The sequence below is a fragment of the Sminthopsis crassicaudata genome, chromosome 4, assembly GCF_048593235.1.
Source record: "Sminthopsis crassicaudata isolate SCR6 chromosome 4, ASM4859323v1, whole genome shotgun sequence".
Lineage (NCBI taxonomy): Eukaryota > Metazoa > Chordata > Mammalia > Dasyuromorphia > Dasyuridae > Sminthopsis > Sminthopsis crassicaudata.
In genome coordinates, this window is record NC_133620.1 from 23,564,478 (window position 1) to 23,580,879 (window position 16,402).

The window sequence follows — 16,402 nt, forward strand, 5'->3', positions numbered from 1 at the left end:
TTTTTTTTTATTTCAAGCTCCTTTCTAGCGCTGCTGGTGGAGAGCAGGGCGAACCGGGCGCACGCGGAACCACGGATAAAGTGGGGCACGAGAGGGTGAGCTGGGGGTGCCCGCATGCCACCCCCTCTTTCACGCGCGGGGAAACTGAGGCACGGGAGGTGGCCCTCACCCTAAAGCAGACTGAGAAACTGAGGCGGGCGGGGCCGAGGGGGTCCGAGCCCCGGAGCGGCCGAACTGCGGGAAAGGTGTCCGGGGCCCTCGCTTTCTAGAGGAGAACCGAGGAAAGGCTTCCTTATGGCCGGGGCCAGGACCCCAGCCCCTCCCCCCGGGGGTCTCCGTCCCCTCCTGCCCGATGGGGACCAGGAACCTGCCCCGGGCTCCCAACCCCCTCCCCACCTCCCCCACCTCTGTCCTCTTAAAGTGCTCGGGGTGGGGGTGGGGCGGGGTTCGTTATCAGAAACCCGGAGCCCGCCAGAAGCAGGATCCGCCCTGGGGCTGGGTCCCTCCTCCCCATCGATGCCGAGTCCTCCCACCTCCCCCTGCCACCCTCACCAGGGAAGTGCTGGGGGTGGGCTGCGGCAAGAAGTTTCCCTAGGAGTCCCACCCCCACCCCCTGGGGTCCTTCCTTATCAGAAACCTCGGGGCTCTCTCGGAGACTTCTCTAAAAGCCGCTGCCCTTTGACCTGGGAGAGTTGCTCCTTGTGGAGCACTCCTTAAGCCCTTGCTGTATGCTGGCCTGGGCCTCCTCTCCCAGGTGGGGGGAAGGGTTCATTAGGCATTTTAGCCCCCAGGGTGAAGACTTGTCTCCTCCTAACTCCCCCCCCCCAATCAGTGGCCATTTCTCCCCCAAGTCGTCTGAAACCCAGTGGGGGGGGCCTCCCAGGAGGGCCCGGTCTGGGCCAGCCTCCACCTTTGGGAAGCCCTGGAACTAGCCCGTCCGGGAGCACTGCAGGGCCCGGGGCAGTTCCTTCCAACTAGTCCCGGCCAAGGCCAGGCCCCAGCAGGGAAGCCTCCTCCCCCCCCAACCCCAGCAAGTCCCTTCACTCTGGGGGGAGAAATGCCTCCCCAGGGGTTCCCACGCCCCCCAGGCCCAGACATGGTCTTAGAGCCTGCTTTTTCCCTCTGCCCCTCCCCCAGGACCAAAAGCCATGAGGAACCGCTATTTCACCAGACTCAAGGCCGTCCGGAACTATTCCTGGCACGACCTGGAGCTCTGTGACAGGAAGCTTCACCACAAATTCTACAGGTGAGGCTTCGGGAGGGGGAGGGGGCTGTGGCCCCCCGTAGCTTGTGTAAGGTCCAGCCTCCAGGGGGCCAGAATCAGTTCCAGGGCTTGGTTTTGTTTTCCAACTGGATCAGAAAACAGCCAGGAGGAGGAAGGTGGAGCACATTTCTGGGCCTGGACCAGGCAGGTGCCCTCGGGGCCTCCTGGGCTTCGTCCTCCATCCTCCCCTCCGTCCCAGGCCTGTGGAAGAGCTTTGTGAGCCGGAGGTGGGCCCACCAGGCCGGACGGGCCAGTTCCCTTCCCGGTCTCGGGGTCTCGGGGACCTGATTTTCCTGCCAACGTCTCCCTGTCCTGCTTTGCAGAAGCATTCATGTGACGACTCCACACGTCAAGTACCAGATCAGCGTAGGGGACTTCATGTTGGTGGAGGGCCACGATGACGACAACCCGTATGTCGCGAAGCTGATCAAGCTTTGTAGGGACGGTGAGTTCCTCCAGGAAATGCAGCCGTCCCGGGGGCTCTGGGGGGGCCAGGCTCAGCCTCCCATCATGCAAGGAAGGTTCCCAACTGGGATCTACAGTCCTGGAAGGGGGAGGGAGGGAAGACGCCCAGCCCCTGGGGCCTCAGATCAGGACGAGGGGGGCTGGGAAGGAACGGAAATGAAGAGGTTACCAGTTACAGACATCTAATACAGGATGGAATAGTATGTGAGCCCCTTCTTTGGGGTGGGGGCGATAAAAAAACTGGATAAAAAAAGGGAATAGCTTCAGGGGGACTACTAGGAGGACACAGGAAGAGAGGGCTGATGGGAGAGCCCCCTGATGGTCGGCAGAAGCTGGGGCTCCAAGAATTCCTGACGGGTGAAATGGTTTTAAACGGGGGGGAGGGGGCAGGCTCCGTCCCAGGGCCACGTTGGAGAGTGAACGTGGGAAGGGCACCCACGCTACCCAGCTTCCCCAGACACGGCTGCGTGAGGTTTGGGAGGGCCCCCGCGGCAGTGAGTGAGCAGCAGTAGCATTCGTGGTAGGGGTGCCCCTTTGTTCTGGCCAGGTCAGCTCAGCAGCTGGGCGGTTTCCATCCAAAGCTGCATTTTACTTCCACCCAACTTGTTTTGTGCCCTCTTGGTTTCTTTGAGAACTGACCTGGAATTGTTTCTGACCTTGGACCATTTTCGTGGCTTATTTTAGCATCTGGGTCCCTGTGATTTGCCATAAGCTGGCATGGCTCTCCCCTTCATTTGGGGGACCTTGGACCCCTTACACAGTCCGCTGGTGAAGCCACTGAGCCCGCTCTCAGAATCGCCATCTTGTGTGCCTGAAACGTATTTTAAAACCCACAGGCCTTAGCTAAGTTCTGATAGATCTCCCTTGTGAGGAAGGTAAGGCCCGAGAGGTTTTGCGATTTGCCCACGAGGACCACGTGGCAGAGCCGGGGCTCAGGCCCAGATTTCCCGAGTCCTGGCACGGCTGGCTCGTTGTCAGAAGGAAGAACGGCTCCCGGGGGGGCGCAGGCCGTGTCCGTCGCCAGTGCCGCCGTCACAAAGTGTGTTCCCCTTTTCCCTGCCTGCTCAGTCTCTTCCCCGGATTCTGAGGCCAACTCGCACGCTGTGGTTCAGTGGTTCATTCGCTTGAGTGAGATCCCCCTCGGCAAGCGCAAGCTGCTTGGCCGGGAGGCTGCCGAACGGGAGATCTTCTGGTACGATGACCCTCCGAGGGACGTTAATGTCAAGAGCATCCTCGGCCCTGCCCAGGTGAGGGGTCCCCTGAGCTTCGATCCTGCCTCCCGCGGTCCGCTCTTGTCGGGTCACTCCCATCATCACTCGGGCCTCCCAGGATAGAGGAAAAATGGCAGTCGTCGGCTCTTAGCACGTGGGCTTGGCTTTGTTGAGAGAAAGGGTGGGAGGTATGAGGGGGAGTTTGAGTTTATAGGAATGCACCGTGCATTGCCCAGAGCTCCCAGGGCTCGGGGGGCTCGGTGACTGCTCTTGCTCATCTATCCCACGTGGTTTGATGAACTCAGAGGTAGAAGTCCAGAAGAAAATTCCACCCAATCCACCGTTAGAGACGATTTGGCCATGGTGGGGGAGGGGAGGAGGGAGAGAACACCCCGAGATGGAGGGAGGATGACCGAGCAGCCGTCACGCCCCGTGGGACCTCGGGAGATGAGCTGGGGAAAGCGGGATAACCCTCAGAAGGTTGGGGGGGCTTGCCCAGCACAGTTCTTCACGTGTTTCTGGTGCGGTTCTGGGGTCGGTCACTATACGTACATTTCCACTGGTCGTGCTTTCTTAAGTCCTTCACTCTAAAGCCGGCCGTAGGTTTTGGTGATGATGACCCTGGGAAGGAGTCGCTGCCTCGCCTTTGGGGCCTAATCATTCATGCTTCCTAATGCAGGTCGTGGCTTTGGCCCCAGAACAGGGGATTCCCAAGGGGCAGAAGGACGAACAGACGTTCTACGTCAAACTCTCCTGGAACAACAAGTGCTTCCAACCCCTGGCCCCAAAGCTGCTTGCCGAGATGAGGAAGTCACAGGAGCTGAGCCCTCGGCGCAACGCTTCTCCCAGGATGGCGGGAACCAGGCCCGTGAACACTGCAGAGCGGGGAGTTGGTCGCATAGAGTCACGGCATTCCATCTCCAAGTCCTGTCCGTCCCAGGAAATACGTGCCAGCCGAACCCCCCGTTCTTCCACTCCTCCTCGGGCTAGAAAACGGCTGAATCTCGGAAGTAAGTCTAAGGACGGGTACCAGCGAATGGAAGCGGCTCAGTGCCTTTCTGTTCTCACAAAAACCTGGGCGTGGCCAGCGAGTCGCCCAGAGCCAATCCTCTGCCTTCCTTCCACCTCTCAGCTGACACACTCACTCCATACTTTGCCAGAAACACTTCCTGAGGCCATTTGCAAGGAGCTCTCAATTCTCCTCATCCATTCTTCTGGCACTTTTCCCTTCCAGCTCCTCCTTTATTCCTTTGGGAGAAATAAAAGACCGGGCCTTCTGCCTGCCAAGGCCAATCCCTCTGCCTGCAGCCTGGATGCCTTCCCTCCCCCCTCTCCCTCTCACTATCATCCTTATACCCTTTAATCTTTTCTGTTTATGGGCATCTTTCCTCCTGCCTCCAACAGGTCCGTGTCCTTTCAGATTCCTCCCCAGATCTGTCCTTGCCTGGGTCTCCTTCGTGAATCCTTTTAAAAGGCCCTCTACCCTTCCTCTCCTTTGGTTCATTTCTAAAACCCTCAGCGATCTCCCTGGTGCCTCTAACAGAGATGTCGAAGTTTGGGGTAGAAAGAGAGGGTTAGGGAGTGTCCAGGCCATCAAGTCGGAGATGTCTGGCGGGTAGTGGCTGATGGGACTGAGGCTCAAAGGAGGTGCCCGGCCTGGATACCTCTGTCTGCACGGAATCAAACACTTCTCCTCCCTCAGTGCTGGTCATCCCAGCTCCTTAGGAAAGCCACCTCCGGCTGACGGCCAAGAGCAGCATGGCCATGTCACTGTCTCTTGAAGGGGGCGTGTCCCTCATTCACTTTGAGAAACCTCTATCTGAGAAAGTTTGAGCTGATTATTCTTCTTGGCAACCTGTCTTTGCTCTAAGCTTGGCCCTCTTGAGGCCTGGGGAATGAGGCTGATGACGACCCTGCAGGGGGACTCCATCCTGGGAGGGTAATTTGAGGGTAGCATTCAGGTATTCCAAAAACTGAAACATGGAGAAAGGTAGAGCTGGAACCCATGGGGAACAAGGGCAAAGAGGTGGATTGGGGTTTGATGCAGAAGGACACTCCTTGCCAATGAGAGCTGTCCCGGTGTGGAAGGGCTGTCCCTGGGAAGTGGGGCGCTCCCCTTTATCAGACAGTGAGGTCTAGCACGTGGGCTGTGAATGATGTCTAGTCCATAGCTCTTTTGCTCATCTCCCACAAGATAGCAGGAGAGACACGGGCAAACCCCTTTGCCGGAATTCAAATCTAGTGACTCTCTCCCAGAAAGTAAGGGAGATGAGAATCCAGGCATTTCTTCTGAATATGTGTGTGCGCGTGTGCCCATCCCCACATATACGTGTGTGTAACGTACGTATGTATTATATACATATTTTATACATCACCTCCTATTACTGGGCTAAGCACTTTATAAATCCTGAGGTAGGTGTTATTATATCCCTGTTTTACAAAGAAGGACAAACCAGGGTCTGAGGCAGGATTCAGGGCTGCAGCCACTGTGCCCCCTCAGCAGCCTGCGGGCACACTTCTGTCTTAAGCTAAGCTGACTGTGTGGGCCGAGCCCTTCTGTTTCTCAGTACTCGGCTTCCCTTTAATATTCTAGAATTTCGTGAGGAATCTGGGTTAGGCTCTGGACTTTGGTTCTTGACATTTGGATGTTTGCTCCTGTCGGCCACTTGCTTGGGTAGGGTTTGAGGTTCTAGGCCTTTTTCGAGATTCTCTTTTTCGGTGACCTCCAAGAACTGCTCGGCAGCCATCTCTGCCAAGTTTCCAATATATGCCAGGGCACAATTCAGTCAGATCTAGTGAGCAGAACTCCTTGAGACAATGAGACACTGCCGTTTCTGTGTCCTTATGATGGACGTCTGTTGTCACTGTCCCACCTCTGCCAGGCCTTTATCACAACTTTGGATCCGTGTTCACTTCCCTCCAAGGTTCCCACCATCCCTCCTTCCATAAACCGCCCCCAGGTCAACGCCTGGTCCTGAACAGCTTCCTTCTTCACTTCCCCAGAACGGGGCATCGAGGCAAGTCCAAAAGCTGTCAGCTGTTGGGTCTTTTATCAAAGAGATGTCGAAGTTTGGGGGTAGGAAGAGAGGGTTAGGGGGTGTCCAGGCCATCAAGTCGGAGATGTCTGGCAGGTAGTGGCTGATGGGACTGAGGCTCAAAGTTGTTCAGAATATCTGGCTTCTATGCCGAGGTGTCGGGGAGATTTGCTTCTTTCGTTTTTCACCATCATTTCCCTCTTTCTGCCCAGGTGATCTGTAGGGCACCTGCCTGCCACGCATCCTGACCCGGTGTTTTCCAGGTTTCCCCTTCTTGTCCCCAGTCTGTTTCCTCCTGGTAGTTGCATCCATTTCTTTAGACAGATGACTTCTGGATGTAGATGCCAGTTGGGCCACTCAGGATTCTCAACTTGTTCCCCCTGATGACGGGTTCTTCATACTCGTCCCTCCTGCTCCTCCCATCCCCAAGACGTTTGAATCATTGACCATTCTTGCCCGTTTTATATAGATGTCTCAGACCATTGTTTTCTGAATATTTTTTCTGGCAAATTATCATTTTTCTCTATTACTAGATTATTACTAATCTTCCTACAAGATGGAACATTAAGTAAGGGGTTGTTTTCCTACTCAGCTTTCTGCTTTCATGGGAATTGAGCGGTTGAGGCTTGGCCCTTTGGGTTTAGGTTGTGTAGTGTCCACTCCACAGCAGGACTCTCGGGGGGGATTCAGACCCATGAAATACCAGTGTCCAGCTCATGGTAGGCCTGTGGTCAAAGGCAAGCTAAATCTTGGTCCGGCAGGGGCAGCTGTGCCAGCCTGAGGTCCGGCGGGGCATCTGGCTTGGTACGTGGCTCGGACTTCTCCCTACTGACTCTCTCTCGTTTGGACCCAGGTCCCCAGAGGACGCCCTGCAAGTCTCCCTGCACGAGGCTCAAGCTCAGCCAGCCTCAGCTTCCCAGCAGTCCCTGGAACTCTCCTGGACCAAGCAAAAGGAAAGGGGCCTTCCCCGAGAGCCCTTCCCCCTACAAGAAGACTCGTGCCAATGGCGACATTCAAGCCCTTCCCACCTCCCAAAAGGCAGCAAAGATCCATGACCACATGAGGCTTGCTCCTGTCCAGGGGGCCGTGGGATCCAGCCCTTCCATGACCCTGAGGCCCCACATCCACCAGCCCAGGTGGGTGAGGAAGGCTCAGGCTGTGATTGCTCACGGCAGCAACGCAGAGAATTCATGGGAGGGGTGACGCAGGGAGCATGCCTGGGTGGGACGGGCAGGCGGTGCAGAGAACGGGCCTGCAAGAGGTGGGGTAGGAAGGAACACTTACAGGGGGCAGAGTGTCAGGAACACATGGGGGGCACACAGCATCATGAGTTCCTATCCAAAGCCCAGCTGCGTTGCTGGGGGCATCCAGACCCTGGGTCTGGATGCCCCTTTCTCTGGTGTCTCACCCATGCAGTTCTTTGGTGGGTGTTGCAGACTGGGCCCAGGACCCCCAACAAGTGCGAGCCACTGGCTCTTTGGCCAAGGGGCATTCTCGCCCAGCAGTCCCTCACCGCCGCCTAGTTACACCTGCTGTTATTTCCTCCTCTGGAAAAGGGGTGAGGAGGGTGGCCTGCATTAGCTCTGGGCGAGCCTGGTGAATTAGGTAGTACATGGGACAGTCCCTTTGGGTGACGGGGAAACCAAGGTTCCGGACACTTGTGCCCGTTCAGCTCTGAAGTGTCTGGGCCTGGATGGAAGCCTGAGTGTCCAGACTATGGGACCGGGGCACTTACTGCTCAGGGCCAGTCACCAAAGATCTGGGGCAGGGGGAGATTGGGTCCTTTCAGCAAGGCGGGAGCTACAGCAGCTTCTTGGGAGGTTTGCTTCCCCTGAGGCTGCTGCCCTTGGGTATGTGAGCCTCCTTCTTTCCAAGGCAGCACCCAGTGACGTCTTGGGGCCTTCTTGCAGGGAAGCCAAAAAGTCAGATTCAGAGGAGGAGGAGGAACAGGCCCAGAGGCCGCCAAGCCGCAGGAAGCATTCGCAGAAGTCCTTGAGAAAGATCAAGGAGACTTTAAGGTAAGGAATCACCTTTGCAGGGGAATTGTTGTGCCTTTCCCCCAACCCCACTCCCCCCCCCCCCCCCCCCCCCCAGTCCAGAGAGCCCATCAGGCCCAGAGCAGGGAGAACCGAGAGCTCGTGGTCATTCTGCGTCAGCCCTGGTTCTGTGAGCGTCGAGCTGAGCGGGTCTTACTCCCTTCCCTAGAATTTTAGGTAACAGGAGTTGGGACTGTGAGAGCGAAGATGAATACCTGCCAGAAGAAGCAGCAGCCTCCAACTCCGACTGTAGCAGCGCAGAGGAGGAAGAGCTTTCCACATCCCCCGAGTGCCAGAGAACACGGAGGACTGCGCCCAGTGCCCAGCGCTCTGCCAGCAAGTCTTCTCTACAGACCACTCCTTCCAAGACACCTTCCAAAACGCAGTCTAAGACCCCTTCCAAGACACGGTCTAAGACTCCTTCCAAGACCCCATCTAAGACTCCTTCTAAGACCCCTTCCAAGACCCCCCAAAAACCAGTAAGGTTCTTGTAGGTACATTTTCTGGCAGGATGGGGGCGTGCATCCTGGGTCAGGCTGTGAGGACTAAAAGCTCCAGCCTCCAGGAACGTGGCCGGACAACAGGGGCCAGAAAACCAAGGCCAGATCATGAGGTTTTGAGCCACAGCTGCTTTAAAGGGACTGCTGTCTCAGGGGGAGCTGATGGGACTGCCTAGACCCACCCAGGGGAGAGGAGGGGCCGGGCACTGAGGAAAGACCATCCCCATGGAGTCTTTGAGGGGGCAATTGGACAATATGGCCAGGAGCCAGATGGCAGAGGATGGAGTGAGAGGAAGGGGCTGGAGACACAGGTGTGGAGGCCTTGCCACAGAGAGAGGAAGGGGAAAGGGCGATGTGGGCTGGTAGGATGGGGGGCAGAGGGGCAAGGTCTAGAGAATGTAAGGCCAGGGAAAAATGAGGTGGTTTGGGAGCCACAGAGGAGCCAGTGGAGAAGGAAAGATTAAATATTAGGGGAGATGAGCGAGGGGGTCCGAGGGGTCTGTAAGCACCTTCTAAACATGGAGGTCTCTGCTTTGTTTTTGCTTTCCTTTGTGTCCCCTGGGCTCAGCTTGCTCCCTGGCACATGGTGATGCTTAATAATGGCTGGCTAGTGCCTTTTTAGTCCCTCTACTAAGCTGAGCCACCGGGCCTGCTACAGGATAACAGATCAGGGGAATCTGTCCTGCACCCCCCAACATAAGGTGGCAGCCAAGCCCCGGGCCAACAGACTCCACAGGGGTAAACCATCTGCCGTCTTTCCAGAGGGTGGTCCGGATGCCTCTGGGTGTCCGAGCATAGGGTGCTGGGCCTTGGCAGTCCCTGAGCTCTGCCTCCACAGCATCGGGGCAATTGCCACAGCACCAGATCCACAGGATTCTTGGGAGACTCAGCTGAGGAGACGGGCCCCTAAATGCAAACCCGAATGTGAGACTCATCTGTGAGCTCTCATTCCCGGAGGCTTCCGGGACAGCGGCCAGCCCATGAATGCTCGACTTGCAGGCGGAGCTCCCCAAGAACTTTGAGAACTTCTGACTTTGTTTCCCTAATGTGTAGCCTGGGGCCTGGCCCAAAAAGGCCTTCACATGCCTATAGGATGAATAGCAGACCCTGAGACAGAGCCTTGACTTAGTGAGAGCTGTGCTAGCCCCAGGGGAACAGGGAGGGAGAGTCCTTGAGGCTCCAGGCTGGCTGGGAGAAGTTGGAGAAACCCCGCCAGCCTTCCCTGGTGGGCAGAGTCCTAGGCCTGAGCTGTAGTCTCCATCAGTGACCTTTCCCCCTTCCTTACAGTCTGAGCTCAGGACCCCCCAGATCCGCCGGCGCAGACAGGCTGCCCAGAAGCCCATCAGCACACTGGAGGAGGCCCGGATGAGGTGAGTGGGAAACATTTGGCCTGCATTTCCACAAGACAGGTTTGGGTCCAAGTTCTGACACGATTTGTGGGCCATGGAATGTAGTGAAGGAATAAGCTGCCTGAAAAAGGGAAGCTTCCTGGGACAGGGAGTGAGGGATGGCAGAGCTGTGGACATGGGGGGCCTGGGGGAGGGAGGAGAGGCCCAGGGGCAGAAGCCTCTCCAGGGTGCATGGCTTCTGTTCCCAAGTGTCTCAGCTGCGCTTTCGTTCCATTCTAAAGTCTTCCCCTGACCTTCTGCCTCCCCTTCAAGGCTCCATGTCTCTTTCGTGCCCAAGTCTCTGCCTTGCAGGGAGCAGGAATTTCAAGACATCTACAGTTTTGTGGAAAGCAAACTTATCGATGGGACAGGAGGGTGAGTTACGCTGGGGCCTGTATGACCGGGAGCTGGGGGAAGATCCGGGCCGAGTCCTTTTAGGGCAGATCAGGCCGGCCTCAGACACAAAGAAACCCTGAAGGTCGGGACGCTCAGCTGCGCCATGCCATTCGAGGGCCCCTTGGCCACCAGCTGGAATGAGACTCGGTTCTTGTTCTTCTTGAGAAGCTTGGGAGGCTAGTGGGTTCATGGGGCTGTTCTCCAGAGAACAGGGGTATAGGCAAGCCTTCAAGTGCTCCAGAGATAGCGCTCTGCACCACGTGGGCCGGGATGAGTCTGACAGCCACGGGAGGCATCTGCAGGAGGAGACTGCAGGAAAAGGGTATCAGTGGAGTCTCCAGAGAGGATGAGGAGGGCAGGATGGTTGTGGAAGGTCAGCTTAAGTCTAGTCTGGCTAGAAGAGGGGCTTTGGGGACAGGGCCTCAGGACAGATTCAGGTCAGAAGTGTAGAGTGGATCCAGATTAGGGGGGCCTTGAATATCAGAATCTGAAACTGCATTCTATGTGGTGGGCAAACAGGAGCTGCTAAAGATTCATAAATAGTAAATAAAATCAGCGCTCGTTAGACTTAACGGTACCAGTCATCGGTCCTTTGCCAGGACAGCTAACAGCAAGAGGCCCGCGCTCTCTGTAGCTTCCCTCTCCACATCCTCGAGCCCATGTTGGAGCTGCGCCAGTAGCTGCTCTTTCTTCCCCAGGTGCATGTACATCTCCGGGGTCCCAGGGACAGGGAAGACAGCCATCGTGCACGAGGTGATCCGTTGCCTGCAGGAGGCTGCCCAAGCAGAGGAGCTGCCCTCCTTCCACTATATCGAGGTCAATGGCATGAAGCTGACCGAGCCCCATCAGGCCTACGTGCAGATCCTACAGGTGAGTGGGCAGCCTGGCTAACAGACCGGGCAGGGCTGGAGCCCAGACACAGCTCACCACGGCTTTGGGCCCCCAGGCTGCAGAGATGAGACTGTCACCACCTTCCAGGTTCTCTAGTGCGCCACAGGACTGGATGGGGGCTGATTGCCACAGACAGGCCCAAGTGTGGCACATGAGGTGTTGGGGGACAGAACTCTGGGCTGCCTGGGGTCAGAGGTTGCAACTGGGCCTAAAAGGGAGGGAAGGACTTGAGGAAAAAGGCAAGATGCAGGGCAGAACCTTGTTTGGCCGGGTGAAAGTGAATGGGCTGTGGAGGTCCCAGGAAGGCCGGGAAGGTGCCAGGTTTTCTGCAGGGACGCTTCCTCCCAGGAGTCTTTGCTTGTCCTGCTACACCAAGCCAGGGGGGAATCTTGGCCTGGGGTCGGCAGCACCCCTGCTTAATCTAGTGAGACTAAACTTAGGGTGAGGGAGAGCCTATTCCTTCCATGGGTGCAGCATGGCCCAGGCAGGCGCACCTATGGGGGCTGAGCCACTACTTATGTTCCCAACCCAGAAGCTGACGGGTCAGAAGGCCACCACCAGCCATGCTGCAGAGCTGCTGCAGAGGCGATTCAGCCAGCCCGCACCCGCCCAGGAGACCACGGTGCTGCTGATGGACGAGGTGAGGGGGAGCCCACAGAGCCTGGGGAGGCCAGAGTCAAGGGGGCCAGAGCCCAGGGACCAGCACTAACAGGTTTCTTCCTCGGGATCCATCCCGACAGCTCGACCTCCTGTGGACCCCAAAACAGGACGTGCTCTACAACCTGTTTGACTGGCCTACTCACCGGGGCAGCCAGCTCGTGGTCCTGGCCATCGCCAACACCATGGACTTGCCCGAGAGGATGATGATGAGCAGAGTGGCCAGCCGCCTGGTGAGGAGCACGGGGAGCCTCAGAGTGGGGGGCTGGCGGGGAGCATAAGGTCCCCTGGCAGAGCGGCAGTCTCTGAGCTTCCATCCTCTGGGACTCTTAGGGCCTCACCAGGATGTCCTTCCAGCCTTACACCTATAAGCAGATGCAAGAGATCATCACGTCCCGACTGCAGGGGGTGAAGGCCTTTGAAGAGGACGCCATTCAGCTGGTCTCCAGGAAGGTCAGCATTCCCCAAGGGCTTGTTCTAGGCTGCTGGCCGGGCCCTGCTCAAGGCCACTCGGCCCAGTCGGGTTAGTCAGCCTCCAGCAGCCTGGTGTGCCTTGGGGCAGCTCAGGCCTCTGAGCCCAGAGGAGAACAAGAAGCAGGGCTGGCCCTGAAGCCCCACTCAGTCATCCCCCAGCTGGGGCCACAAGAGGCTGCGGCCCACCATGCAGGAAGTAGGAGGGGTTAAGAAGGGCTCTCGAGTGCACGTTGTAGCTCACTGCCGAGCAGAAACATATAAACATATTCCCCCGGTAACAGCCCAATCTCTGCGGGGCCACGCAGCATGCCTTTGGAACCTACCCTACTGCCCAGACAAAGCCCAGAGTCAGGTTCATGAGGAAAATCCTCCTCCTCCGTTCTCATTAAGCAGTGGCCCCAGCAGACTGCGCTGTCAAACCCAGAGGCCCCTTGGTTGGTGGGATCCTTGACCACGCGCTCTGGGTTTCAGGTAGCAGCCCTGTCCGGCGATGCCCGGCGTGGCCTGGACATCTGCAGGCGAGCCACAGAGATCTGTGAGTTCTCCGACCAGAAGCCCGACTCCTCTGGCCTGGTCAAGGTGGCTCATATCCTGGAAGCCACTGAGGAAATGTTCTCTTCTTCTTACATAATGGCTATCAGGTGAGTGCTTCCCTTGGGTATTCCAGAGGCCCCTTGTGACCCTGCATAGGCCACTGATTGGACTTCTTCCTGCTTCTCCCTCTCCCCCAAAGGGGACCTTACAGATCACTTGGGGGCAACTTCCTTGTCTGGCCCAGTTCCTCGGGTTCTAGATCTGGGAGATAGCCCTCTACCCTGCAACCTCTGCCCTTTGAGGGCCATTGTCCCTGGTGATGGGAACGAGCATTTTCTTTATTCATTAAGCACCTACTAAGTGCCAGCACTGTGTCAAGCATTTTACAAATGTGATCTCATTTGATCCTCACCACAACCTTGGGAGACAGTGGTGATGTTATCCCCATTTTACAGTTAAGGAAACTGAGGCAGGCAGGTGAAATGACTTGTCCAGGATCCCCGAGGTCTTTCTGAAGCTGAGAGCTCCTTAAGGGTTTGTGGAACTTTAGCCAAAAGCCCTCAGGCTCCAGGCTCCAACATCTGTCTTCCTTTAGGAACGCCTCCGTCCTGGAGCAGGGTTTCCTGAGAGCCATCTTGGCCGAATTCCATCGGTCAGGCCTGGAAGAAGCCACACTGCAGCAGGTGAGGTTGGCTCCTGGGGAGCAGAGGAGCTTACGTGGAGGGGGGGGGACCTCCCGTGCCCCCCCTCTGGTGCCTCCAAGGGAAGCTCACTGCTGCTTTCTTTGCTTCTTCTAGGTCTACCACCAACACGTGGCCTTGTGCAGAATCGAGGGTTTGCCGCACCCCACGGTGTCCGAGACCATGGCCGTGTGCTCACGCCTGGGCTCCTGCCGCCTCTTGCTGGTAGAACCCAGCAAAAATGATCTGTTGCTGCGAGTGCGCCTGAACGTGAGCCAGGATGATGTGCTCTATGCCCTGAAAGAAGAATGATGAGGAAGCCAGAGAAAATATATAATTTATTACAAATTATTGCTATTTTTAAATTCAGTTTTTATTTTTTAAAGGAAGGAGTGGAAATAGTTTTATCATGTATTTTAAATTTTTACATTAAATATTTTGGGGGTTTTTCTAACACGCCTTTGGAAAGTTAGAACATCGTTACCAGTCAAGTGTTTTAAACATTGATTTAACATTGGTGTTCACTGTCTAATACAGAAACATTCATCACCTCAGCTCCCACAACCCCTTGAAGACTGAGTGACTCAGGTGATTGTTTGTGCTTAAAAACCCAACCCATTAAAAAGGAGGAGAATAGTATCTTTCAACCATCTGGACAATTCATAAAAACAAAGTCACCACAAGTCACTGGGAAAGACATTGAGGTGAAAAACTTCTGGTTTGGGGAAGAAAAAGGACCTTGCTGTTTCCATTTGTTCACACAGTCAGTGAGCCTTCAGCTCTGCCCTCAGGGAGCTTCCTGATCCAAAATAGGATGTCAGTGTGCAAAAAGAAAGATTGGGGGGCCTGTGGGTACATGATTTTTTGTTGGCAGATGATTGTATATGCGGAGCCTCCAAAGCTGAGGTGCAACAAAGTAGGGATCAGTTGGCCTAATGCTACCAAGAAAACCCAGGTCCTCCATCAGCCAGCGCCACACCATCCATACGTGGAGCCGTCGGTTAACAGCAAACGGAGATCAACTAGAATCCTGAAAAATTACAGAAGAATTGTTTTGTTTGGGGTTAAAAGTGATACCACAAGTTGAGAGGTCAAAAGGAATTAAATGAGTATTGCAGAAGTTTGGAAGGTAAATTATCAATGAAGTTCCAAAAGTAGAAAATACAAAAAAGATTTTCTTGTTTCAGAAAGTAGCGGCTACTCAGATCTATCCCAACAAGAGAACAAAATGAACAGAACAAAATCCACCAATCACCTCTATCAAAATTAGGGAATGTTAAGTCAAAAACTGGGCCCAAAAATGAAATGCAACTTTTTTTTTTTAAGTACACGAATGGAAAGACTGAGAGACTTTGTTTCTGGGTAATTTGACTTTGATTATATTAGAGAGACTCTACCCAGACCACTTAAATGCTCTAGGATAGAATTCACCTAAATGAGATTATCTTTTTACTTTAATCAAAAATAAGCTTTCCAAGTCAAGTGGAGTTAGTTCCACTCAGGAATGTGGAGAATGTCTCATTTTTAGGTTTGAATGAGGAAGTAATGCGAAAAAACCCTAATAAGCAACGTAATAATCATCAGAAAAGGAATCTTTTTTTTTTTTTTTTTTCCCAGAAAGGGATATACTAGGAAAAAAGAAGTTAGAATAGTTAGATGTTACATCCCAAGTAGAAGAACACAGAATAGCAAGCTTAGTGTCACTTAAGCTTCACTTGGAACCATTGGACGAAGGATTGGGCACAGAACAGAACTAGGAAATCAAATTATGAAATAATTTTAAAAGGGGGAAGCATTCTCACCAGTGCAATAGGCAAGCCTGATTCCCGAGACTGATGCAAATCCTACTACCCATCTGACAGAAGAGAGATGGATTCAAGATGTACAGTAAGACTTTTTTTTTTGAAAATGTGAGTTTACCTTGCTTGACTCAGCATATTTGTTGCCAGAGGTTTTTCTTTTCCCCCCCAGGGTGGGTCAAGAAAGAAAAAGTGAACAATTGAAATTTCGTAAATAAAATAAAAATCATTCAAATGAGAAAACTTAAAAAAGAATTTGTTTACGGCTTCAGCTGAAATTTCCAAGCCAGCTCAGACCTGGCTCTCTTGACTTGGAGAAAATGGCCCTGACGTGGGTGGCGCAGACACCAGAGGGGGACATCCAGAAAATTGGGGATCTGTCACAGGAAGAATTCGCAATGAGCCATTCTCTTTGGCAACGGTCGATTTAGAGGGGGTACAATAGACAACAAGAATGGTAAATTCTTCAGGGGAAAGGGGGCACCCCAAGGAGTTGGGGTACACCCTTAGTTGGCAGGTAAATCCCTTTCAGGATTCGGATTCTTCAGGAGTCCGAAGTCCCAAAGCTGGGTGGCTAGGAGAGGAATGGAGGAACAGGGCTGAGGGCAGGTAGAAAAACCTGGATCGGTTGCGCTTCATGGGGGGGCAATCCTAATGCCTAGGCTGCTTCTGGGGGCAATCCAAGAGTGGGGGTCATTCACAAGGCCACGTGGGTCAGCTCAGACCGGAACCTGAAGCCCTCTAGAGGGCTGGAGATCTGGGAGCCACTGGCATGGGAATAGGCCGGCGAGTGTAGACGGCTGCTCTGATCGTGGAAGGTGGGCACTCTGGCAGCGGCCCGGGACCCTTGCTCTGGATCACCGTAATCCCTCGGGGAACCAGGCCAGGGAGCCACGCGCTCGCTCTCCGGCTGCGGCCGGTCCGGGTGCTCTGGTCCCCGTGGGAAGTCCCTCATGGCCCATGGCCTTGCGGGTCACGATGAGGAGGGGGAGGGGGCGCTGCCCCCTCCATCCCGGCCTCCGGCGCTGCCAGATTGGTCTGACAAGGTCCAGACTCTCCCTATCACCTCCCA

The 16,402-nt window shown here is 55.0% G+C and overlaps 1 protein-coding gene across 1 annotated transcript; it reads left to right on the top strand.

The window, feature by feature from the left end:
- The first annotated feature begins 10 nt into the window (after positions 1-10).
- On the top strand, positions 11-15,119 carry ORC1 (origin recognition complex subunit 1). Its single transcript, XM_074265927.1, has 17 exons — positions 11-95; positions 1,138-1,246; positions 1,588-1,709; positions 2,798-2,976; positions 3,620-3,950; positions 6,829-7,111; positions 7,886-7,993; positions 8,181-8,490; positions 9,799-9,881; positions 10,173-10,274; positions 10,994-11,165; positions 11,719-11,826; positions 11,927-12,076; positions 12,177-12,296; positions 12,789-12,958; positions 13,447-13,534; positions 13,649-15,119. Exons 2-17 carry the CDS (start codon positions 1,149-1,151, stop codon positions 13,841-13,843), a joined length of 2,619 nt encoding a protein of 872 aa, XP_074122028.1. The 5' UTR covers positions 11-95; positions 1,138-1,148; the 3' UTR covers positions 13,844-15,119.
- The last annotated feature ends 1,283 nt before the right edge of the window (positions 15,120-16,402 follow it).

Excerpts from the sequence above, each read along its gene's own strand:
- ORC1 (XM_074265927.1), top strand. The coding sequence starts at position 1,149 with ATGAGGAACCGCTATTTCACCAGACTCAAGGCCGTCCGGAACTATTCC. Across the intron at positions 2,977-3,619 it reads GCATCCTCGGCCCTGCCCAG|GTCGTGGCTTTGGCCCCAGA; the intron begins GTGAGGGGTCCC and ends TTCCTAATGCAG. Across the intron at positions 7,994-8,180 it reads AAGATCAAGGAGACTTTAAG|AATTTTAGGTAACAGGAGTT; the intron begins GTAAGGAATCAC and ends TCCCTTCCCTAG.